The sequence below is a fragment of the Pollicipes pollicipes genome, unplaced genomic scaffold (assembly GCF_011947565.3).
Source record: "Pollicipes pollicipes isolate AB1234 unplaced genomic scaffold, Ppol_2.1 Scaffold_4881;HRSCAF=5763_pilon_pilon_pilon, whole genome shotgun sequence".
Classification (NCBI taxonomy): domain Eukaryota; kingdom Metazoa; phylum Arthropoda; class Thecostraca; order Pollicipedomorpha; family Pollicipedidae; genus Pollicipes; species Pollicipes pollicipes.
Genome location: NW_023596576.1, coordinates 24809093 through 24834217, shown reverse-complemented (window position 1 = coordinate 24834217; position 25125 = coordinate 24809093). Strand labels below are relative to the sequence as shown.

General features: G+C 61.0%; 1 protein-coding gene across 1 annotated transcript in view; it reads left to right on the top strand.

Moving 5' to 3' along the window:
• LOC119100160 (zinc finger protein basonuclin-2) overlaps positions 1 to 25125 on the top strand; it is a 134258-nt gene that overhangs the window by 54801 nt on the left and 54332 nt on the right. The window contains exon 3 of the mRNA XM_037223270.1: positions 4315 to 4417. Coding sequence (XP_037079165.1) covers positions 4315 to 4417 — 103 coding nt within the window. The remainder of the gene's footprint in view (positions 1 to 4314; positions 4418 to 25125) is intronic.

Genomic DNA, 25125 nt, shown 5'->3' with positions numbered 1-25125 from the left:
GCCACTTTGGTCGACCGATGGAGACAGGCCGCTACAGGCGTAATGGCGCGCGCGCCGCTGTCTAGGGTCCGGCCCGTCTGATGGGGTTCGAAGCGGCGGCGGTCGTCACATTTCTCGGCGATCGAGCAGCGGCTGCTGTTCAGTCGATGCTGAAATGCGGCGGACCCCTCCTTTTTTACCAATCCGTTTGTCCGTAGCCTGAGTCTGGTGTCCTGCGTCCTAGATTAACTGTCGTTATTTGGCAAAGTGCCGCTCGCCGTGTATGCATTGCAAGCAATGGGTGATAAGTGTACGCATCAAGGCCCTTCTCTGTTTGCATCTCGGTCGTATCTTCTGTCTGCTGGCATATACGTGACATCGGATTTCTTGTTCAGCAGGCGTGACGACATGAGATGATGTCATGCCATTGTCTCACAATTTAGCGGCGTTTCTGTTTTCATCTAGATCCTCAGCCATCACGTTTATCCCCGATTCCCCTGCCCCCGCGCTCCGCGTGTTGCTTCACATGCATCGCCTGCGCGAGCATTCCACATATTACTCCATCTAGTCAGCGCCAGACCTTGCTTTATCTTCCGTGTCATCTCGATCGGCGCTCTGTCTTCGGCCGTGCAGTGTCACAAACGGTCGCGCCGGTGCCGGGCCGACGAGCAGTTGTCGGGGCGGTGATCCTCTGTGTCGGCCTGTCACGCGCGCGTGTGCCCTGCCACGCCGGGGCGGCGCCGCCACTTCCAGCTGTCACGGCGGCCGCGCGGCGGGCGCCGTCGCCATCGGCGCCCTCTGGCGGGGCGGGCCGGCCGCCACTCACCGCGACACTGCCGGCGCCGACGTCCGGTGTCGCGTCGGAGCGACGGCGACACCTGTGCCGCCGCCCGGCAGCTCGGGCGGCGGCCTCACGGCCCGCCGCATCGCGCTGGGACTCGCGAAGCTCGGGCGGCCTGGCTGACCGTCGGCGGCGGGTTGGAGGGCGCGTCAGCTCACCGCCGCCAGCGCTCTATCGTCCCGTGCCATCTGTTTTTTCGGCGTCGCACCATTTGACTCAAATTTTTCATCGATTTAGTTTAATTGCGGCCCATTTGTCAGCAGTCGCTGGGCCCCACGCAGCATAATTTTTCAGTCTGCCAGGCGGCTCCCCGGCGCACCCTTTCTAGCCGGGGGCGTCATATCGAACATCCCAGAGCCAATCCAGCGCAGGCAGCGGCCCGATTGAAGATGAAAAGACCGAGCATTGTTGCATTACCGAGCTGCTCTGCAACGCTCCCAGCTGAACGACCCTTCGATCGACAGCCAACCGCACGCCTGGGGGGATTCCGTCAGATTTGGTCGGATTCAGTCGAAGGGCGTCATCGCGACTGGCCATGCTACCTTGAATGTGCTTCGAGTGAAGTACAATAATTTATCTGCTGCCTGGTTTGTTCCGTCTGCGGGGCTGTAATGACAGCGGCAATTAACTTAAACTGCAGACCAATTTACTTAATTACTTTTAGGCTAACGAACCATGCATATAAAGACGTCAATGTAGCGTAGCCTTTCATGACTTACAGCTGCGGACTTGTATGATGATAGGTGCTGCAAATTGTACCCTAGCAGCTTGATAGTATACGGTAACTGAAGCCAGCCGCTGATCATACCATTTGAATGCATCATCGCAATTGATGCGGTCTTGGTTGCGTCTATAAAACGTTGCCCCTATCACCAGGTGAAGGCCAGACGTATCGCTGCCCACCAATGTGTGCGCTCCATGTCGAGCTGAGACGCAACCGGCTCCAGAATCAGCCAAAGCTGGCTTAAACTGCCGTAAAACGGTGCAGTGTGTGGACGTTAGAACCGAGTCACATTCAAGCTAGGGCAGGCGATGGGTTGGCTCATTTAGCCGCCCGTTTCCCTGGTCTACCCGACGTCGACGTCTGGCCCAAACCTTTACAACGCGGCCGAGTGAGGGGCGAGGACACTCGTAACGAAGTGGCGCCGGCCCAGCACCGCAGTCAAATCAGCATGCCGTTTATGGCAACACATCGCACAGCCCGAGCTTCCTGCACATGAACGGAGCATGCGGGTATGATGGGCCGTTAGAGCGAAGCTGTGGGGCGACGGTCCGGCGGGACTGTACCGCCCTGCATTGACGTGACCCACAGGCGTCCGCAGGTCGACGCCGGCCGGCGCCGGCCGCCACCCTCGTCGCCGCCACCGGACGACACTCGTCAAGTATTTTTACACGTGCCGCGACCGCGGCGAGCGGAAAATTGAAAGTAACCCCAACAGCTCCCGCGTGGCCGCTAAAGGGGGCAATTTGAATGCCCGCGGCTACGATTTCGTGTGGCGGCGGCGGCGGCGGCGAGTAATGGCAGCGCTACAGCACTAAAGCCGGCGCGCACCGGGGGCGCTGTAAAACGTCAACAATCGTGATAATCGCAACCCGCCGGTTGATTGATGAGCGCGACTAGCGCAACCGGCATCGATTTGCCGCCGCTGTCGTGACCTGGCTGTGTCGCCCCGGGCGCCGCGGCCGCGTGTCCGCCGCCCCTAACCGCCTGGGGCGGCAGTGACCGGTCACGAGCCGGGATTGCGCGCCCGCGCAGGGTGTGTGGTGTCGCGTACTCGGGAACCGTGGGGCCTGAAGGGAAGCGATAAGGAAAGGGAGGGGGGGGGGGCGGGACGTCGGACCGTATGATGACTAGCGAAGCAGTTCTTTCTGGTTGCTGGCTGCGTGACGACAGGCTAGAGCCGTCCTCTCCGGCCGCCCGCCCCATGACCGGAGCCGTCCAGACCGGTTGTCCACTGCCGAGATGGAGCCGTCCCGTCTCGTCCCGTCTCATCCGGCCACGATCGCCCGGAAACATCCGGCCATCAGCATCTCCACTGCGGGCCGGCCGCGGCCCGCCGACGACAACGACCCCACCATTGTGAGCCGCCCTAATGGAAAGGCCGAATGTCCTCGGAACAAAACGACCCGAACCCCGCGTCCGGGGAAATGCCGTCGGGCACGCCAGCCTTGCATACCTGGCCGGGCCGGGCGAAGCACGAAGAGAAGCGCGCACAGCCCCAGTCAAATGCATGCACCGCTCCGCAGCGGCGTGCTCGCAGTTTGCATAAACACCACGGCAAATGAAGGCTGAATGGGACCATAGGTACAGTGCATGTCACGGCGTGAAAATAGAAGACGGATGCTCACACATTTATTTCATGACACGAACTGCGCCTTGGAAGAGTAGTTACGGAACAACAACGGAACTGCAGGCAAAGACGTGCTCAGTCTGATGGCTTATAACTCTGACCATATTTGGAATGGCATACAAATGAATAACTCGTCAAGGCACACATTTTGAAGAAATTAGGCCGTTTGAGTAGCGGCACAAGTGCTCGTGGCACGTATTTCGTTATCTACTAATCGATAGGCGGGGTGGCGCAGGACGCCTGCAGCTCCCGACTCATATCGAGTAACGTCCATGACCGATGCATGAGCAGGCGGGCCAGCTGTCGACCCACCCCCTGCATCATGCAGCGCTAATTAGCCGACTGCGCCGCGATGGTCGCGACTGCCGCGGTCGCGAGTCCGGTGCGAGCTCCGTCCGAGTCGCTGAGTTACGGACTCAGCGCGTGCTTCAGGCCAGCAGACCGCGGCCGCACCCGTGCAGCCGTGCTGCCGTGTGATGTCAGGGCTCGGTGATGACGACATGAGGGCCTGCGGAAATCTTGGGACCTTTGGGACGTTTGAAAACCAAAACCTTGCGATTCACAGCAGCGGGAGGCATGAGTGTCGATCGGAACATGGGGACGTCTGAACGTGGTTTCTGAAACGCCATAAGCTCCTGGCCATTGCTCGTGCGGCTTCCACGGTGGCACCGCCAGGTGGGAGGTGGCCTCCGCTGTTATTGATGATTAATATCCGTGAGTCGAGAGGACGTCGTGTGGCGGTGTGTGGCTGACTGTCTGCCTGCAGCGTTAATTGCCCGTCAGCCTGTGGAATGTGCCTGGTGGAGCGAAAGCTCCGCGCGGCCGCGAGCTATCTCTGTTTGTCTGTTTGTCCGTTTGTCTGTGCTTGTCTGTCTCCCGGTGCGATGTGGTCGATGGCCCGAGCCCTGCGCCGAGCTCAGCTGCTCCGCAGGCCTTGAGAGCAGCTGGCGGCCGGGCGCTGTGTGGACGGCCTGGATCGCAAGGCTGCGACGAGCACGAGCTGTCGCTCCTGCGCTCGTCCGTGCGCGCTGCCGTCCGCCGTCCGCCGCTGACTCGTCCGCCCACCGTGGCGCCTGGGCCAAACAAAGGCGCGCCACGCCGGGCCGACGCTGACCGACCCGTTCTCCGCCTGGCTGTTGACAGAACATCCGCTGCACGAGCGCCGGCTGCGCCTGCACCAGCTTCACACCCGGCGAGGGCAGCATGAGGATGTGCCAGGATTGCAATCACGGCTGGATCCAGCACGGTAGGTCCTGACTGCGGGTGCTCGCGACGCCGCCGGAGAGCGCGACGCCCGCCCGGTGCGGCGGCGTGCCGCTCGTGGCGCGCGGGGTGAGAAAGAATGGTGGAGTGTGGTGCAGGCGTTGGCGACCGTCCTCCCGACGCTTGTCCTCGGGGCGCGCGCGATCTCGTGGTGCACTGGATGCAGGTCAGCGTGCACCCACGCACACCTGGCATGCACGGCCAACGAACCTCACAGATAAAGATTACTTCTGGCCCTGAAATAACGGTCCGCCCAGGCTGCAGGCGTCGGTCAAGGCCACTGGCTGCCAAATAATCGGCCCTTTGCGAAAAATGAACTGCGGCCACCGCCAACGAGGGTGCGCGTCTGATCGCCGCTGAGCGGGGAGGGCGTGTGCCGGACTCGCGAGCCCCGCGACGTGCGGGGGCCGCTCGCTGCGCCGGCGGTCCGGCTCCGCCGCCCATGCGTGCACCGGTCAACATTCAATAATGGAGGCGGCCCGGCTCCGGCCGCGCGCCATGCAATATTCAGCCGCCCAGTCAGCTGGGCGCTGCCCGGCCCGGCCGCCAGGTGGCAGTGGCGGCGCGCCGTGCGACCGGCCGCCGCGCGCCGGCCATGCATGCGAACGGCCGTTTTGCCGGCGCGAGGCGAGCCCTGCGCCGCGGCCCGGCCGCATTTATTTTTATAAAAGCGTTTTTCATCCGGCAGCGCCGGCCCCGGGGAGCCGTGTTGTATGATAAATTTGGCAACACTCGGAATTAATAAATATAAATGCTCGCACCAGACGGGTTAGAATCTTACCGGACCATACTAACAAGTGGGGCGGCCGTCCCCGGGCGGCGATTACCGGGCGGCCGGACGATGGCCACCGCTGCTGAGTGGCCCCGTGCCGACGGACGCGCTGCCGGTCCCAGCGGCGGCACACGGCGCGCGCGCCAGCAGTGGCAGAAGCTGGCCGGAGCTGGAGCCGCACCGGGCCGGGGCAGCAAACAGAGCAGTCGGGGAGGACGTGATGGGCGGTTTTGGGGACGTTGCAGTGAGTAGTGCGTTATGACGTATGATTTATGATTGTACGGATCATTTGGGTGTAATGATTGGGCCGAACGAAAAACAAAACCTGCTACGGGATAATCTCCGGAACGTTGTGACGTGTCCTCCTGGTAGGTCCAGTCTTTTGAAAACGTTATTCTATAGTTCTAGATGTGGGCGTCAGACACGAAGCTCGTCGATGGCGTAGATGGAATAATTAATCGGACTTCTTTACTCGTCAGTGGTGTTATTACACACACCAGTGTAAAGAACGACACGTTAACGTGAGCAGTAATCTGATTAATTGGCCCACCTGTGCTAACAACTCGTTCCAAATATTCCGTAGAACAACAACTGGATTATTTCGGCTAAACATCGGCCACCTCTGCATTAGTGTCACCATGCCCCACATGGCCACGTATACCTGACACAATACCCATCAGACACGCGGCGCGACATGGTCCGTGCGTGCTGCTACTTTAAAAACAAGGGATGCTGCAGATAAAACTGACCATTAAAGGAAGCACGTTTCAAAAACGGCGGACGGAAGCATTTCATTTAAGAAACCCTTGCATAACGCTCACAATCCCACGCTAAAATTCAGCATCATCGAGAGCCTTGAAGCGTCCCCTCCACTCCCCAAATTTATGGAGGGCTTCACCCATGACGGCACTGGACGTCTTCAAGCCGGGGGTGGTCCGATCAGCTATTGATCGTACAAACAGACGTCATCCACCGGGTCGTTGATTTTACCAAAAGGGCCTCGCCATAAATTTAGCGTTTGAACCAAGTTTACTTTTACTCTGATAGCGACGATGGGTGATAGCACTGACTGATCTTCTTTCGCAGTTAGATCAACACATCGCAAGCGTGCCGGGTGCTGCAGACCACTTATTCACGATGTACGTTTAAGATCGCATCGAATGTTTGACGCAATGAATATCATAATTGTGCCATGGCGCTATTCGTGTGGAAGACTTAGGTATCAAAGCTAGGCTTTCTCGTTTCTTATTTGTATCGTAGTGATTTTGTTTGGTAAAATAAACCAAAAAACGCAGAATGTTTACGTATGGCTCTGCAGGTAACATGATTTGACATGGATTAAGGTCGGCGAGCTAAACGAGGCCTTCGAGATAATCTATCCCTGGCAGGCTTGTGAACTAAGAGTCAGCTATTGCCTTTGGCAAGAACGCCATACTGCCGCCTTCAGGGCGTTTCAACTGTGTCCACGCGGATAATAACTAAGCACGAATACGAACACTAAAATCCAACGGTGCTCTCTGGAAGCCTGGGCAGCTATGGTATCCTCCAAAGTGTCATTAGATAAGCCACAGCAACTTGACCTAGGCAGGTGACCGTTCATCACGCCACCATGCCAGCTGGCTCACCGCTGATAGAAATTTGGCTGGCCTCTTGGCCTCCTGTCTGGCACGTAATTACGATCGTAATATTGCTTATAAATGCAAGCAGTCGCTGAGGTCGTGAATGTACGGCGAGCTCATTACAGGCTCACATCCACCGTGATGCTGAAAAGTTATCTGTCTTCAAAGTCTGGTGTCGCGGCCGGGGGACGATCATAGCGATTGACACGCTTTCTGTCTACCCTTGTACCGTCGTAAATTTTTTCATACTTTCTGCTCAGTCAGATTTATCATGGCAAATTGCAGGCTGACAAGCGCTATTTACGATAAAGAAAAGCCAAGTACTAAGGGCACAACAAAACTACCACAAATACAAAAGACTCGCAACTCAAATAGCGGTCGATATGTTCGCAAATCACTCGCGTCTTAGCAACAGACGAGACTTGCACTGCACAGCAGCGTCCTGGCACCATGACACCTATGCCACCTGATCTGCGCGAACCGGAGGCGTGATCCACCGCGTCACCGTCCTGCAGCCGGTCGGATGCTTTGTACGCATTCCGCGCGTGCGGCTCCGCTGCCGACGAGGACGGAAACCGGTCATGTAGTGCTGGGCCGGAAGTGTTTCGTATTCCAGCCGCGGGTCAGCCAGAGGTCGCGGCGCAGCAGCGGTGGCTGCTGGAATCGATCATGCGGGGTCACCGGGACCGACACTGGATACCGTCGAAGTGGAGCCAATCCGCGCCGCCACACGCTGCACAAACAATGCATCAATGTCGCACCCCCAGCAACGACAGGGCCGACCGAAGCGGTGGCTGGCGGGCGCCGACAGGAGCTCTGGAACGGCTCTCGGGCGGGCGAACCCTGCTCGGCTCGGGCCTGTGACCGGCCAGACGGGGCTGCCCCGCTACCAGATACGTCGCCCAGCAGCCGCGCCCGTCCCACAGAGCGGGGCAAAAACGGTCCGGCGACGACAAAACCGGCCCGATGACACATGGTAATGACTGGGGTCGCGTTTGTCACTCGGCCCGCGCCGGGGCCAAGACAAATACGCCACCCCTGCCCGCCGCCCCGCTCAAGGGGTTAACTCCTGGGTAAATACCATTGACAGGAAGCGGGGAGGCACGCGCCGCGCCCCGGCCGACGGCTGTCGCCGGCGCGCCTCTGCCTCGTGTCGACGCGTCGACGGCTGGCGGCGCGGAGGCCGACAGGTGACGCTCCTGCTTATGTCACCCAGCGCCGACTCTCCTCCGGCCGAAATACGACGCGGCTCGTTAGCAGTTTTACATGCGCCGGCGGAAATTTTATACGTTGACAAGCGGACGAGCGACGCCCGTTAACCAGGACGCCGCGTGCGGCGCGGTGGCGCGAGGGCCGCCGCCATCCGAGGCTGCACGCGCCTGCTGCCGCTGCACCGGCCAGACACGAGCCATGCAGACGGCGGCGTGCTCCACCAGCAGCTCAATAAACACGTCAGCTATGCCGCTGGCGGCGAACAGCGATGTTGAGCGCATCAAAGAGCAAGCGGGCTGGACGTGTCACAGGCGTATTTTGCGATCGCAGCGGCGATGCCGCGGCGCGCGGACTACACGCTCCGCCGGCCGATACGACTATTGGCGTTGGCAGACGGCTCGACTGCGATGCCGGTCTGGCCGTGTTGTCTTAGCACACGGCCCGAGCTGACCGGGCCTGTGAGTGACCCGGGCCGTCGGCTGGGCGCGAGGCCGCGACGGGCCGCTGGCCGGGACCGCTCGCCAGGCGGCGCCACCGCCCCCGGCACTGACACGGCCTGGCAGCTGCAGCCGCCGCCGCCGCCACGCACTCCCGCCAGCCGCCGCTTTTAAGAAATCACCGTGTTTGAAAATAATGTCGTGTTAACTTGTCTCGCTGCGTGTTGCGCAACATGGTTTTTGCGCTGACGGGCGAGACACCTGGAGACGCTCACTGTGTCACCGGAGAGACACCTGGGCTCTCTCAGTGTGTCACCGAGGGAGACGCGGCGACGGCAATACCTGGGGATGCGCGCCGTGTTATCGGCGACACACCGAAAAGTCGCCTCTCGCGATAATGGTGTTGCCGTGATACACAAGTGATTGCGGATGTCTCATACGTCTGGGTTACATGAGAGAGACTCGACGACATTTGCGACAGGACTGGACGTGCTCAGCGCGACATGGGCGCAGCAGTAGCCATGTTTACACGCCGTCGCAGACAGTTCACTCGAATGCAGTGCCCATGCATTGGGCATTGGCCAAGGGAATGGACATCGAGCATCGCGTTACATGCTTTGTGGCGTCTTACCCCAATGGCTCAGCTGGATGAAGATGTCGTCAGTTTACTGCTTGAAAGACCCGGGAGCTCGCAGCTACCTCGCCGACAGATTCAGATGCCGATGGACGGATTGACAATCGGCCGACAGATGACCGGTCAAATCAGGAAGAAGTCGTCGTGTCAAGTATCACACATGCATCGTGTCATTGCAGAGCGTGACACGTTAAAATCCCGACTTAAATCTCGAGTTGTGTTGACTTTTTAGTTCAACTGAGCTTGCTGTACTGTGTTAGTTGGGTCAGGGTGTGCGAGAAACAAATCATGCTCAGCGCGGACCATGGTCACATACCCACCGTTTGCAAAGCATCCAGTTTTTAAGGTGCACGGGAACGTGGCCTAACCAATCTGTACGTGACGTCTCAATAGCCAGGATATTGTACCGACACCGGAGTTCCAGTGACTTGTCTCAATGGTGAGGATATTGTACCGACACCGGAGTTCCAGTGACTTGTTACAATGCCATCGAACTGTGCCAATGACTTCGGAAGCTCAAAATAGCTTTGATGGTGCCAGAGCTCTAGCGAAAACTCGATGCGAACGGGCTGTTTTGATTTCGCTGCATTTTACACACTATGTCTGACAGCTGTGCTGGCTCTATAAACTTTAATGTTGCTGGTCATCAACTTCTATTTGATAATTCGAGGCTAGATGTCGTTCGCCGAGGCGGTGGTGCCAGCTCCGTGGTGGTCCACTGCGTCAGAGTGACTCTGGACAGGTGAGGGGGCGCACCGGCCCAGGTCCTCTCCTTCTGACGGCCCCGGGCGGGTCTGTGGTCACTGCTGGACCAGGTGTCTGACATACCCCGTCCGGACAGCTGGGTCTCCTCAGGACCAGTCTGTGCCGACCCCGACCCCCCCCCCCTCGCTCCTGCTCGTGGGACACGGGTCCAGCCGGCGTCTGGACCCAACGCGCAGCCCGTCCACCCCGGCTCGGGGAGGCGGCGGCGGCTATTTAAAGCCAGCCGCCGCGTCGCTAACGACATGGCCAGGGCCGACTGGCCGACGCGCGCCGCCCCGTCGCCGGCCGGCCGCGACGGGGGTGCTGGACAGCGCTCCCTGGACCCCGAAAAAGCGTCCCACCCCCGCGCGCCGCGACAGATTTACGCGCCGTCTGCGCACGTGCGCCGTTCGCCGCGGCAAGCTGCTAAAAATGGCCGGCCGGAATGTCGTGACCCCCGCCGTCGCCGCTGGACATTTAAATCCCGCAGCTGACGCGTGCCGCGGGGGGAAGCTGGTCGGTTTAAAGGGCGCAGCCGCGTGCCAAGAACAGGGCCGCCTCGGACCGGGGCGCCGGCGAGGGGCGGCCACATCCGGCCGAGACAAATTGTGTCGGAGAGAAATGATGAGCAACTGGCGCGGCCCGTCGCCGCGGCGTCACTCCGCCGGTCCGGCTGTGGGCCGCGCGCTCAGGCGGCTCCCAGAGCCACCATTTGTCTCCGCTCCGCGCCGGCGTCCGCAAAAACCAACGCCAACAAACAGCCAGACACCAGAAAATCAGATTCCGCTGGTTTTAAAATATCTCTTAGTCGTCTCTCTGCCTGCAAAAAGTGTGTGCGCACACAAGCAGCCACGCGCGCGGTGCGTCCCACCCACAGGCCGGCGCTCGCTCGGCGCCGCCAGGTGGGCGGGCGGCGGCGGGTTTTTCGTCTTCGCGTCTGTCGCCCCATCTGTCCGGTTCCCGCTGCGCCCCGTCCAGCCGTCACGCCACCGGGCCATTCCGCTGGCGGCGCACACCGCCCACCTTGTTACGGCGCGCCGGCTGATCGCCCGCGCCAGTATTGCCGCCGGCGCGCTGCGCCAAAACTGCGGCCCGTCCGCCGGCCGTGCGGCGCCGGAGTTTGGCGGGGCGCGTCTGCGAGGCCGGGTCGCCGGCGGCAGGGCAGGCAGGCCGTTGGACGGACACGTGGACGCGTGGGGACACGTGCCGCGGGGCGGCCGTCGGCGGACCGCCATCACGCGGGCGCCGCCCATCGGCGACGGCGGCGTGGCATTTGACGTTCACGCCGCCGGGGGGGGGGGGGGGGGGTGTAAATTCTCGCCGCCCGGCGGGGTGCGTTTGATTCAATAGGTTATGGTGGTCGGACACGAAGGTGTGGGGATGTCCACCCTCCGCTGACGCTGGCCAGCTGCTCCCCTACACCCCTCCCCTCGCCTGCCTCCGCCGGCGCTCCCCGCCCTCTGCATTAGGGTGACCACTTCGAACCGGTGCTAGGGAGGAGCGGAAAGCTCTTGGTTCTTCTCAAAACCTGTCACGCGATAATTCAAGCGAGATCTTCCAGCTGAGGGACTCGCGACGGGCGCTGTCGGCGGCCGGATCGAGTGGACACGGCGAGTCTGCCGCCGCCGTCGGCCCCCCCCCCCCTCCCTTCATCGAGCTGCGAGCTGCTCCCCCCTCCCCCTCGTCGGACACCGAGCGTCGGCATCATTACGCCGGAAGCGGCTGGCGTCTGCAGGTGCTGCTGATGATTCAATAACCGCCCTCCGTTATGTATCACTCTCACTTTCGCTGATAACGCCGTGTTTGCATTCCCCTTCTTCTGGCCGGCCGGCTCGCGTCATAATTACGGTCCTAATGTTCGATCTGAATAGGACCGATAACGAATAGTGCCGCGCTTTAACGCGCGCCCCATTGGCGGTGTCGCCGCGCGGCCGGCCACCGCGCCGCGCTAATGTCTCTATAGCGCGCGCCGCGCCGCCGCGTGGCTCCACATACGATGTGACATTACTCAGCCGCTCACAATGCGGACACGCTTTAAATACACAATAACGATTCGTGCAATGTGTCAACGGTGGTGCGCCGCGCCGTGGCGCGCGAACAGAATCAATTGGCGCGCCGCCGGGCCGCCGCGGGCACTTCAAAGCGGCGGCGGCGACTTGTGAGAGGCGCTCCGTGCGGATATTTCGCGGCGGTGGGGCCTGGACGTAAGCGGCTTTGGGCGGGCTGCCGGGCGGCCGGGCCGGCCGTTGCATATACAGCGAGGCCAGACTGTGGTGGCGGCCGCTCCCGCCCGTGCGCCGTCACCAGCTGTCGGCGCCCCGAGCAATGGCGCCTGGTCATCGTGCTCCGTTCGTGCAGGCAGCGGAGTCGGCCGACTTAAGCCGCTTTTGCATTTTGTTGTTTGGGTTTTTTGTTTGTTTTGTGGTTTTTCTCGTCAGCCCACGGTGGTGTAGGCGGCACACTCACGCTATCTTTGGAATAGGCAAAATCTCTGGCGGATTCTGCCATCTTTGGACCATTGACCCAAGAACTGAGTGTCGCGCGAGTCCATGTTGCTCGCTAGCGATGACGTGTCTCGGCCCAGCCGCCAGGTGGCCGCGCGGTAGATCGCCGGCGCCATGTCCACCATCACACGCTGGTAGACACAGATCGGTCATTTTCCGTGCCAGCCTACTGCCACCGTCCTCACTTCGTCACTGGCCTTCTGGCGGTCCCCTGGGATCGGGTGCTCGATGACAGGCCGTTCTTCAAACGCCACGGCCCCCAAAGATAAGCCCATAATTCATCATTTTCACTCTGTTATTTCCCATTTTTGTCCTGCGCTTTCCTGAAACATAAAGCTTTAATTACATTGCTGCGATTAAATAGCCATTATTAAGCAATTACAGGGCAGTAGTTTGAAATTGTAGGCAGGAGCCATGATTGGTTTAAAGACTTCCCAGCGGGAAAGAGGCAAGTCTAGAGGTGTGGCGAGTCCAGCCACCTTGTTGTGCTCGTGGAAAATCAAGCCAAACATTGGTTGATTTCCTTTCAAAGTCTTTAATATGCAGCTGCCTAGAGCTGAAATCCTTGGTAACACACCGTGGCGTTTCCTTGATTTTCGCTTTGGAGGAATGTTGAAAGAGAAGCTATTCAATCGCCCCGTTTACTTGTGTATCAGGTCCTGTCCTCCCTTGTTATTTATGCCAGATGATTGTCGCACGGCCAAAGAAAGCCATTGACACAAACGCATAGGTTAAAACAGGTCGTCCCGACCGGAAAGCAAGACGGACTCGACTCCGACGATACAGTCAACTTGGCTCTGCGAACAGCGCACTCATGCATGCTGTCCAGCCAGCTGCCCAGCGGAGCGTGCGCCCTTTGATCTCGCCGTGGCTTGACTTTTCGCCATCGGCAAGTTTTACCATCACTACTAGGCGATTTAAAGCATGTTTTCCAACATTTGCCGGCGACATCGCTGTTTCGATGGCCAAGCCTTAAGCCACATTCCCGCCGTCAGCAACATAGGCGCGGGCCTTTTCGGGGAATGAGTGCACCTCCGTCCGCCCCGGCAAACTATCGCCACAGAAAAATGCGTCGGGACTCGAGCGCCACCTGCGGCCGCCGCCTTCCCCGTACCCGGACACGTCATGGCACGTCACGTTCGCGGAGCGTCGCACCGCGCCGCGCCGCGCACGTCTTCCGGAGGCGGGCGACACGGCGGCGGCGGCGAGCTTTGAGGTGCGGCCTCGGCCGCCGGCTCATCGCCGACCGCCTCACGCGCATGCCTGCTCCGCATTACGGCCGCGAATGTCACCGGCAAAAAGTTAATACTTGAGACAATCATGCTATGTCTGTCAACTTGACTGGCACCTGTCACAGGCCGACATTTAAATTATAGACGAGTGAGGAGATTGTGACCGACTGCAACTGCAGCCGGCGGCTTTAGCCGGGCTGGGGCGCGCCGGCAAAGCGGGTTAGCGACGGATACGGCGCGCCTAGCCTTGGCCGGGCCCTTCGGCGACAGCGCTGGAGGACGCCACCACTGCCACAGCGTTGGGCTGGGTCCTTGCGGGCACTTCTGTGGAATGCACCATTTGTTGAGTAATGATGTTAAATTGGCAAGTTGTTTTCGTGTTGCTTTGTCATTCGTGTCGTGTACCTACGTCAAGAATGTCAAACGGGATATGCTTACCTCTTACGCAGCCGCAGCCAGAAAGGTCTCTTACGCGACCGTTTTCTGCGGTGGGGAAACTCGCCACTAGCCCATGGTTGGGCAATGAAAACAAAGACATTTTTTGTTCTGGAGGGAGATGTTATCCAACTCATACTGCCGGTCTGATTAAGCACGGCAGCCAGCGAAGCCTGATGAAACAGAGGGGATATTCTTCACTCCGACAGGGCTTTCCGACGCTTCGATAATGGAACCCTTGTTGCGTCAGGCCACAGCCGATTGCGAACTTACGCTGTTGCGAAGCTAAGCATTTGAGCCACGCGACGTGTCACTTTTGCACGTATGCTGTCGCGCTCTTGCACGTTAATTACAGCAGAATGCTGCTGATTGATGCTAGGCTGTCATGGGCGGCCAGCAATTGCTGTCACGCACCCCATGAACTCATATCAGTTAAAAATGGCTCAAAGTAATATATAATGCAGACTGCACACTTGCTATGCTGACTTTGTATGTGCACCTATTTGGTTGGAATATTACTCTCATTTTTGGTGGAATTTGAAGGCGCACGAAGCATCTGACCCATCCGGCACTCAGCTCATTTATGCATGTGACTGATAGCTCTGACGTCACTTGCGCGTCGTGTCCGCTGGTTGACCACAGCACTCAAACTGTATCAAGGCCCAGCCCGACACCGACCTAAGGGTGCGTGTGCGTCACGACACAGACATGTCAGCAGCCGTTCCAATCACGACAGCCCAGTGTGCGTCACGTCACAGACACGTCAGCAGCCGTTCCAATCACGACAGCCCAGTGTGCGTCACGTCACAGACACGTCAGCAGCCGTTCCAATCACGACAGCCCAGGCCTGTGTGCCGAGAACAGCCGTCTCATGAGGGAGCATGAGGCCGCCTCATGAGATGGCAGTTGTGTGGCCGTGTGTCTGTCCCCGCAGCTGCAGGAACTGGGTCGCCAGCTGCCGGTGCCTGTCACCCACGGGCAGAGAGGGTGCAGGGTCCGTCACAGCGCCAGCGGCGCATCGTCCCCGCCGTCTCCAGCGGAGCGTGGGATTGGGCCGCGTGTCCGGCGCTGCGGTGGCTGTCCCGTGTCTCCCGTGTCTCCCGTGTTCCATTCCAGTGCGGCATGACGAACGCTGTCCTTCCCTGTGTGCTTGTGAGCTGGTGGCGAAGCCAGTGCTGTGCGACTGGACGGTGGACACGCCTCCGTCTGCGTGTGGGGGAGGTGTAGGTGTGGGGTGGGGATGGGGGTGGGGGAGGATTTGGGGGTTGGGGTGGGGATGGATAGGCCGTATGGGTGGTTGTGGGTGGGTGTGGGTGTGGGGTGTGTGGATGTGTGAGGTGGTGTGGCTGTGGTGTGTGGGGGTATGTGGGGGTGTGGGGTGATAGTGGGGGTGAGTTGCTAATGGTACGCCCATGTCGTGTTCCGCCGCGTTCAATTCCCCCCCCCCCCCCGCGCGTCGGCAGCCGCCCCGTGCACCAGAGTTTTATCCGGCCCACCTGTGCCCGTGTGTGTGTGTGTGTGTGTGTGTGGTGTGTGTGGTGGTGTGTGTGCATGTGTGTGTGTGTGGTGTGTGTGTGTGCATGTGTGGTGTGTGTGTGTGTGTGTGTGTGTGTGTGTTGTGGTGTGTGTGTGTGTGTGTGTGTGTGTCTGTGTGTGTCTGTGGTGTGTGTGTGTGTGTGTGTGTGTGTGTGTGTATGTGTGTGTGTGTGTGTGTGTGTGTGTGTGCTGTGTGTGTGTTGTGTGTGTGTGTGTGTGGTGTGTGTGTGTGGTGTGTGTGTGTGTGTGTGTGTGTGTGTGTGTGTGTGTGTGTGTGTGTCTGTGTGTCTGTGTGTGTGTGTGTGTGTGTGTGTGTGGCGACCACCCCACCCATCCCTGTGTCGTAGAATTAGGCGCTGTCCCACCTCTGTGTGAGGGACGGCAGGTACCGCACCCCCGCATTGAAGCATTCGATACGGAACGCGCCGTTCCCGCCTGAGTGCGGCGGGTGGCGCCCCGTCCCTGTATTACGGCGTTGGACACGCCCCTCCCCTCGGCCGGCCGGCGAGCGGGCTCCTGGGCGGCCGATGACCGACAGCCGTGTCGTGCGTCCCCCCGTGTGGCGGCCGGCGGACCCTTTGACAGCCCGTAACTCCGCGCGCCCGTGCCGGGCACAATGCCCTGTCGAGAGCGCCCCGCCGCGCCGCCGATCGCCCCCAGATGGGGTACTTTACGAGCCGGTCGGCGCACGTGGAGCGCGGCCACCGCAGGTGCCGCCGCCGCCGCGCCGGTGACGGCGGCGACACGGCAGGGAGCGTGCAGACGGCCGTATGAGACGGCAGACATGGCGGAGATCATACTAACGGCCGCATGAGACGGCAGACACGGCGGAGATCATACTGACGGCCGTATGAGACGGCAGACACGGCGGAGATCATACTAACGGCCGTATGAGACGGCAGACACGGCGGAGATCATATTAACGGCCGTATGAGACGGCAGACACGGCGGAGATCATACTAACGGCCGTATGAGACGGCAGACATGGCGGAGATCATACTAACGGCCGTATGAGATGGCAGACACGGCGGAGATCATACTAACGGCCGTATGAGACGGCAGACATGGCGGAGGTCATACTAACGGCCTAAGGAGACGGCAGACACGGCAGAGATCTTACCAACGGCCGTATGAGACGGCAGACATGGCGAAGGTCATACTAACGGCCTATGAGACGGTAGACGTGGCGGAGATCATACTAACGGCCGTGTGAGACGACAGACATGACGGAGATCTTATAGAAGCCTCTGTGTGAGACGGCAGACGCGGCGTAGATCTTATAGAAGTCTGTGTGAGACGGCAGACGCGGCGGAGTTCGCACCGACGGTCGTGTGAGACGTCAGACGCGGCGGATATCATTCGGACGTCTGCATGAGACGGCAGACACGGTGGGGGATAGAGGCTAACTCACAGTCAGAGATTCTGGGCAGCCTAAAGAAACACGAGGCGGCGTGTAGTTCACGTTGCCGTAGTGCACCCGCCTGAAGCTGACCTGGGCTGCAGGTCCAGCCGCCCACGAAAGCCCGACGTCCCCGAGGCGCTCGTAGAGCACGCCGCCCGGACTCCACGGGAACGTGAGCCCGGTCGCTGAGACGCGCCGCCGCGGGCTGGCCGCGGACTCCCCGCCCTTCGGCCGGCCGGCCCGCCCGCCGCGCCCGCCATGCTTCCGATGGCATGACGGCGTGACCTGCGGCTCGTATCTGGAGCCGGCGCTATCCGGGACGCCCGCCGCCTCCCCGTATAAGCCGACGGCGGCGACGGCGGCGGCCGGCTCCCTGCGGCCGCGCTCCGGCCGCTCCCGGCGATCCGCCCGCCCCTGTCGCCGGCCTAGCTGTGGGTGTGTCTTTGTGCGCCGCGCGGCCGGGGCGGCGGGTGAGCGACGATAGCGCTCGCTCGGCGCGCGACCGTTGTTTGTCGGCGGCTGCGGCGCGGCGGGCGGCCGCTGGCCGACCTCGCCGCCGCGTGTCGCGCGCGATGACCCCCGCGCCACCATGAATAATGCCGCTAATGTAATGGCACGCGGTCGCGCCCCGGGCCGGCGCGGCCGGCATCTGTCACCGGCCGCGTGTCGTCCGATTCATCTGGCGGGCGGCGGGGGGCGCGCCGCCGGCCCCCGGACCGCCGGCGCGTGGCCGCCCGCCGGCCGTAGGGGCGGCTGCCGCGCGCCGCGCGCGCCGCCGCTCGCCCTTACCGGCCCCGCCCGCGACAATAAACATGGCCGGCGACCGCGGCGCCGATACATATGCATGGGCGGCGCACGCGCGCGCGCCGCCGCCGCCGCCGCGCCGACACCGTCTCGCGCAGGTAAACGGAATGCGAGCGGGTGGCGCGGCGCGGCGCGGCCGTACAAAGCCGCCATCTCGCGACCATCTCGGCCACTGCTGGAACAATGCCCGTCATAAATGGTAAATTACAGGGTAGGTGACGATCGAATTCTTGTCAAATGATCTATGGCCGGGTGACCGGCGAAAAGGCGGTTATTATGTTAATAAAATTGGTGCGGAGCCGGCAGCGGTGGTGCTGGTTCCCATCAGCAGCCGCCGACCCGCCGCAACGGCGGTGGGCGCGCGTGACGCGTGGCGGTCGGCAGGGCCGGCCGGTCTCGGCTGGATTACAGGGGTACCGCAGGCTACAGCGTGCCCGCCGTTTCGAATGATGCAGCGCCCGTACAGCCCTGAGAAACGAGTCGAATCGCGGGCGCTACGAATTCGATCACCATAAAACGCTCCGCTTCGTTAGGATGCAACGCCCCTTCTGATTAAAACTGAGCGTCCACTAAAACAGGCGACCTTATTTACGAAATTAACACATCACGGCGTCCCCGCCTTCCGAAAAGCCACCTCCAGAATGCGTGATTCGACACGAAAAATTAAAAAAATTACTTGGCGGGGCGGGCGTTTTTGTTATGATGTCGTGGTCGCCTATTGATGAAGCGGCCGTAATTGGGCGGCGGTCGTCTTTGTTGTGGCGGCCGGGGAGGAGCCGGGGCCGCCGCGCGGCTAACACACGCACTCACCTCACCTCACCTCACCGGCCACCGACCGGCCGGCCGGCGCCGCTTCCTGTCCGCACGCCGGGAGCGGGGCCGACACCGGTGCCGGACGGCGGAGGGCTCCCCAACGGGCAGACTGTCGGACGGAGAGGGCTTCCCCAGCGGGCAGACTGTCGGACGGCGGAGGGCTCCCCAACGGGCAGACTGTTAGACGGGGAGGGCACCCCCAGCGGGCAGACTGTCAGACGGAGAGGGCTCCCCAGTGAGCGGACTGTCGAACGGGGAGGGCTCCCCCAGCGGGCAGACTGTCAAACGGAGAGGGCTCCCCAGTGAGCGGACTGTCGAACGGGGAGGGCTCCTCGGCGGCATATTGTCGGACGGGGGATGACTCTGCAGCGTGCATTCTGTCGGACGGGGAGGTCTCCTCGGCGGCATATTGTCGGACGGGGAGGGCTCTTCAGCGGGCAGACTGTTGGACGGGGAGGGCTCTTCAGCGGGCAGACTGTTGGACGAGGAGGGCTCTTCAGCGGGCAGACTGTCGGACGGGGAGGGGGAGGGGAGATGGCATTATATCGCGCCCCTCCACTCTACACACACACACACACACACTATACATACATACATATATATATATATATATATATATATATATATATATATATATATATATATTTACAGTCACACCCACTCTGTACTTTATATAGACTACGGACCGTTGAACAGAGAATTCCGTCAATCCACGACCTCACTCCGGAGTCTAACTCAGGCACGCACTCAAGGCAGACACTCCGGCGCGGCGGGTGTTGGTCTTGTGGGGGAGGAGACTCCCGGACTGGGAGATGGCAAACATGTGAAAGATTTCCGAACAGAAGGGTGACATTCCGGAAAAGCGGCTGCCGGACGCGAGCGGCAGCACTCTACGGAAGCTTCCGCGGCTGCTGCACCGTCACGATGACACAACAAATAACATGCCATTAGATGTTCCGTGGCGAGCAAGTGGGGCAGACCTGGCGCTCATTACGCCAAGCCGGGAATGCAGCTGGTATTAGGTTCGTCCTTGTGCTTTCGTTTTTGTTCCGGACCATACTCCGGTGTTTTCGTAGGTCATGCTCTCTTCCCACCCGTTCCATTACACTCCAAATTCGATCAGCTCAGTCCAGCACGGCGAAAAGATCGGGTCAAAGATAGCCGTTCGGCAGCAGCATTCCCGATCATCGCCTTAAATGAACTGTTGCCGAGCAGCTAATTAGTGGGGCAAGATCACGCAATTTGTGTCATGTGGAGCCCATAAAATTAGCCCGTCGGTGGAGCTCATTACATGTTACCTGGTTTTTGACATTTAATTACGGCGGGACACCCTTTCGCCGTCCCTGATTGGGCCGACGCACCGCGTCCTGGGTCTAATCAAACCGCAGGCGATGTCGTCCATGGATCCATCATTTGGGCCGATAATTCAGCGGCGGCGCCGGCGGCGGCTGGCCAGCCCTGTTTGTACAAAAATCGCGTGCCCGATCTGTTTTCTCAGGGCGGTCGGCACGGCTGCGGGCGAAGCACGGCTACATGACAGCATTGTATCCGCCGCCGCCGAGTGTGTACATTATTAATAGAGCACGCGGCGCGGTCGGCGCCCCGTTTGTCTTTTTAATCAGTCCGGCGGTGGCAGAGAGGCGTCCGACTGATTGGGGATTCCGCCTGAGCCGGCCGGGCTAATGGCGTCAGAGACGGCGGCGTGGACTGGTCGCTGCTGGCCGCGGTACGGGCCTGGGGAGACCGCGTCTCTGTTGGTGTGCGCGTCTGAGCGACCTTGTAGCTGAACGGGCCTTCAGACGGGGGTCAGGTTTGTTCGGTTCGAGAAGAGCTGGGTCCCTGGTGATTGTAGGTCACACACTAGCTGGTCAGCGACGGTCGGTGACCTGTCACCCCAGCTATTGTTGCCCAGCCTCCTGTCGGCGGCGTGGCACAGCGTGGCTGAGCTGAGCTGAGCTGAGCTGAGCTGAGCTGAGCTGAGCTGCCGCGGCCGTCACCCTCTTCTTTCGCCGTCCGCCCGCGCGGTCCCCCGGCCGCGGGTGCGATCACTCGCCTCCGTGACGACACCGGAGCGTCCCGCGCCGTCGGGTCACGACGGGTCACGGCGGGTCACGGCCACCCCTGCCAGCGGCCGGGCGTCACGGCCGCCCGTCACGGCAGCCAGTGATGACCGGCCCGCGGGTCGTGACGCCGCGCCGCGGCCGGCATACAAATGGGCGACGGCGCGACGCTGCCCGCGGCCGCGGTCGTTCGTCGAACCGCCTCATCTCGCAGCACAAATCATGGCAACAATGTCCCGCAGATGTAATAAAAGTGGCGCGCCGCCGGCCGCGCGGCCGGTCGTTGGCCAGCGGATGGGTGCGGATCTGCGCCGTGTCCGCCGCCTAGTGCCGGGGAGGGGCGGCCGGCCCGCCGCACGGGACGACTGAGGGCGAAGGGGTGCTGCCAGCCCACCGAGTACGAGGTAGACCTGACACAGTCTCGGTCTCAGACTTGTCAGGGTATCGGACTCAGACTTGTCTCGGTGTCGAAGTCGAGGAAGGATGTCCATGCATTATTTTTGTCTCTGGATCTCGATAGCATGTTCATGATATCGCGCATGATAAACCGTGGTCATGGTGTTGCAGTGACGGAGTAACCTAACAACAGTCTGTGATTTATTTCCCTGCTTTTTCACGTGGGGAAGCCAGTTATCATGCACAGGCCAAGTGCTCTTCACAGCCTAGTTATTATGTCAGTTTATAATCCCCGGGTTATTTGATAACTGGTGGTCGCCATTTATGGCATATGATCGTGAACTTTGTTCCCGATTTTCAACATGAAATTTGCGGTTATTGTCACGAACGCCGTATGATAAATTAATCAGTGCACTCGTGTCGTAAAATATTAGTAATCTTAGTTATCGGCTCGGTTGTCATGAGGCTGTTTAACAGCGCCCGTGAAGTAATGCATTACACTGCTCCCTGACCTCTGCTCTTAGTAAACCGTCTAGGCAGCATTCTGGCTGAGCGTCCAGGCGTCTGGACATTTGGTCTGCAGTGCTTTCGCGTTCTCCTCACATGGACTCTCCCTGACAGAAGTCGCCTGACAGCTGTACGGTCCTCCTGCCCCTGGTGATACCCTGATACCGGCCTCCCTGTACCCTGTCCCTGACGCCGCCCGCTCGCCCCCGAGAAGCTGTCGCTCCCGACCGTCCTTGTCGCCGCCACTGTCGGGGTGGGGAATGTTCCTGGCGTCCGAGCGGAGCCGTCCGAGCGTGCCCCCGGTGGCGTTTTCACGCACAGTTGGTGCGTGACCTCCAGAGCTGTCACACATGTGACGGCCAGCCTGTCTTTATCGTCAAACGAAATTGCCGATGCGACCGATTTTGTTTGTCCTTTGTCATACGTCCCGGTGCCTCTTTCGGCGTAATGACTGTAATCTACTGCTCTATTAGCGTGTTCCTTTTTATTTGCCATCCAGGCCTGACATTAATAACGTCTGAACTGAAAACTGTCATTAGATGCGATTTGATTTGTGCCGTCATTAGATGGCGTCGACCGAAGGCAGCTGGTGGTGGCGCCGGACATGGACGGGTCAGACAGGTCAGCGGCGCGGCCCCTGCGTCACATCTGGTTCCCCCTCCCCACCCCACCCTCTCCCCCTCCCCACCCTCAGGTCATCGCCGCCCGTCCCTGGAGAGATGGACGGGTCAGACAGGTCAGCGGCGCGGCCCCTGCGTCACACCCGGTTCTGTGTCCTCAGATCACCGCCCGTCCCTGGAGAGATGGACGGGTCAGACAGGTCAGCGGCGCGGCCCCTGCGTCACACCCGGTTCTGTGTCCTCAGATCACCGCCCGTCCCTTGAGAGATGGACAGGTCAGCGGAAGTCAACACATGATCCCTACCTCTCTGTGGCTTCCTCGGGTCATCTCCTGTCTCTCTGTTACCCCTGAGGCTGGCCGGGCCGCGTGGGCCGGCGGCGCGATTCAGGCCCGGCCCTCAGCTGTGCCCAACTCTTCCGAACTCCGAGCTGCTGGGTCGAACTCCTCCACACCCAGACGTCACGCGCGGGCGATGGCCTCAGTGCGAACAGGGCGTGCGCGGTCGGAGCTCTAGCGCGGCCGGCGCGCCCTCTGGGCCTCCGCCGCGCGCATAGGAGAGACGGTTCCGCGACTTCGCCTCGACCACGTGACTTCCCCGGGCCAGGCCGCCGCACGCGGGTGACGGTCACGTGGTCGACCATCGTGGGCTCCACGCTTGGTGTCTTTTTATCATGTTGTAGAGGACATAAATTTGAAGGTCAGGTCGGAAATTATCATTTAAGGGGCCGCCCGCGGCGGCGTTGTAATAATGGTGGGCTCTCCGGACCCGTGAATTCATTAGCGCCGCCGCAAACGGGGAACGCTGTGAGACGCTCCCAGCTGCTGCGGCTGCTCGCTCCCGCCCCCCCCCCCCCCCCCGCCCCTCCCGCCCTCGTCTTCCTCAAGCTGCCTTGCTTCTCGCAGCTAAGGAATGGATACAATGTTTCATAAGTGCTAAGGGAGCTAAGGACGTACTATTGCTTTGATTCAGGGCCTCGGTCAAAGCTAAACCATTAGGTAGAATTGATGTTGTTTGCTAGTCATGGCCTGCTTGGTAGGAAAAAGGTCGTGACTGAGCGGGATTGTCTTCAAATGTAGCACGCTGCGCAGACGAGCGAGTTCGCTTTGCGAGCACTTGACCAATAATTTTCAGAACCGAGGAGGGCAGGATCGTGTCATTTGATATTGCAGAGCATGGCCACTTTCCTCGCCGGGCTTGAGATAGCGTCTAGACGGCTCGTCTGTGGTCACTTCGGTTGACTGCACGTGGCGCACCCAGTGCCACTGCGCCAACAGTGACGTCCGGTGCCAGCTCGAGCCACATCTGGCGCCGATGCGCTCACGTGCCCAGTGAGCGCTCCCTTTTTCATGATCCCTGCTGTAAGCTGTTTGGATAGACATCTCTATAGCAGCCGCCCTGGGCGCCGCGGCCGGCAGAGGAGCCGGCGCTGGAGCCGCCGGCCGCCGACCGCCGCCGGCGGCGGTCGGAGAAGCGAGGCCTCCATGCCGCCGCAGTATTCCGACTGCATCTCACATTTCCACGCCGCGCAATCACGTCTAATTGCCGGGTGCCGGTGCCGTCTGCGGCCGGCCGCCTCCGCTGCTCCGGCAGGCGATTACCGGCAGCGTTTTTCACCTCAGCCAGAGCGGGCCGGCCATGCCCAGCGCGCAGTTCATACATAATCAGTTCGGGGAACAGATATTCGGCAGATAGCCGCGCACGTGCTGCAGCCGTGGCTGGCCCCACTCGGCTGCACTATGGTGCCACTCGAGACCGGCCAGCCATCCGTGGCCGTGCAACAGATGCGCGGAACAGTTTTCCAGCGGCGCGCCTATCTCGACATCGGCCGGCGCCCGTTATACCCCAGATGTCAGCGGGCCGATTTACATCAGTGGCTAAATGCTGGCCCGGGGCCGGACAGCCGAGCGGCGACGGCGTGCACCGGACCAGAGAGAGTCGGCCGGGCGAGCTTTCGAGGGAGAGCCCGGATGGCGTGGCGACCCGCGCCACTCTGGCCGCCGCTCCGGCCGCCACTCCGCGTCCGTTGACGCGGCCCGGCTGCCGTCGGCGGCCTGCGGAAGCCCACAAGCGGGATTCTGTCGCTGGTTTCCTGTTATGCCGGCCGCCGCGATGATGGATGCATGGCCGATAGCAAAACCGCTGCTTCCATTTTCATATTGTCATCTGTCAAGTAGTGCGGCTCCCCTCCTTGGTCGCGGTGATCCGGCCCCGATCAGGAACAAATGGTGATGGACGACGCGTAAAACATAAAAGAATTATTCATACCGGCTTCGACGATCTTATCATCAGCGGCGCGACCGCATAAAAATGCGCCAAAAACGTCGCCGTCGCTCGTCGTCGCTTAGGGGATTGGCGCACAAAGCTTTGTTGATGGCCGGGCTGTGGCGGCGGTCGGGGGACGCGTCGGCGCCGACGGACAGCGGCGACTAAACAGGTTACGGCACCATGCGCGCCTTGTCCGTCGCGACCGCACCGACACCGGAGCATCAGACCGCCGACGGGCGCTTTTCGGTTGGTGTCGACGCGACCCGGCGGCCGACCGCGCCGCAACACGGCAATCAGCCGGCGTTGTTAACTCGTTAGAGCCGGGGCGCCACCGGAAGCCGGCACAATGGCGCACGGCGGCCGCGTCGGCAGCCGGGGCGCGTCTCTTCCGACGCTGCGGCCGGCGCGGCAGCCGCGTCCGTCTCCGAGACGGCGGCGGCCGCGGCGTGGCTCGTTACCGGGCTGCTGAGTCGGAACCGTCGGCGCGGCTGCGGCGTCCTCCGCCGGCCCCTGCGGGCCCCGTCGGCCGATGCAGCGGCGCCTTGCCCGCCGGTCGCCGTCGGGCCGCGCGGCGGACGCGACCCGCCGCTCCGGTGGCCGGCTCCGGTGCTGTCCGGGAGCCGCTCCGATGGCCGGCTCCGGTGCTGTCGGGGAGCTGCTCCAGTAGCTCTGGCGCTGTCCGGGAGCCGCTCCGGTG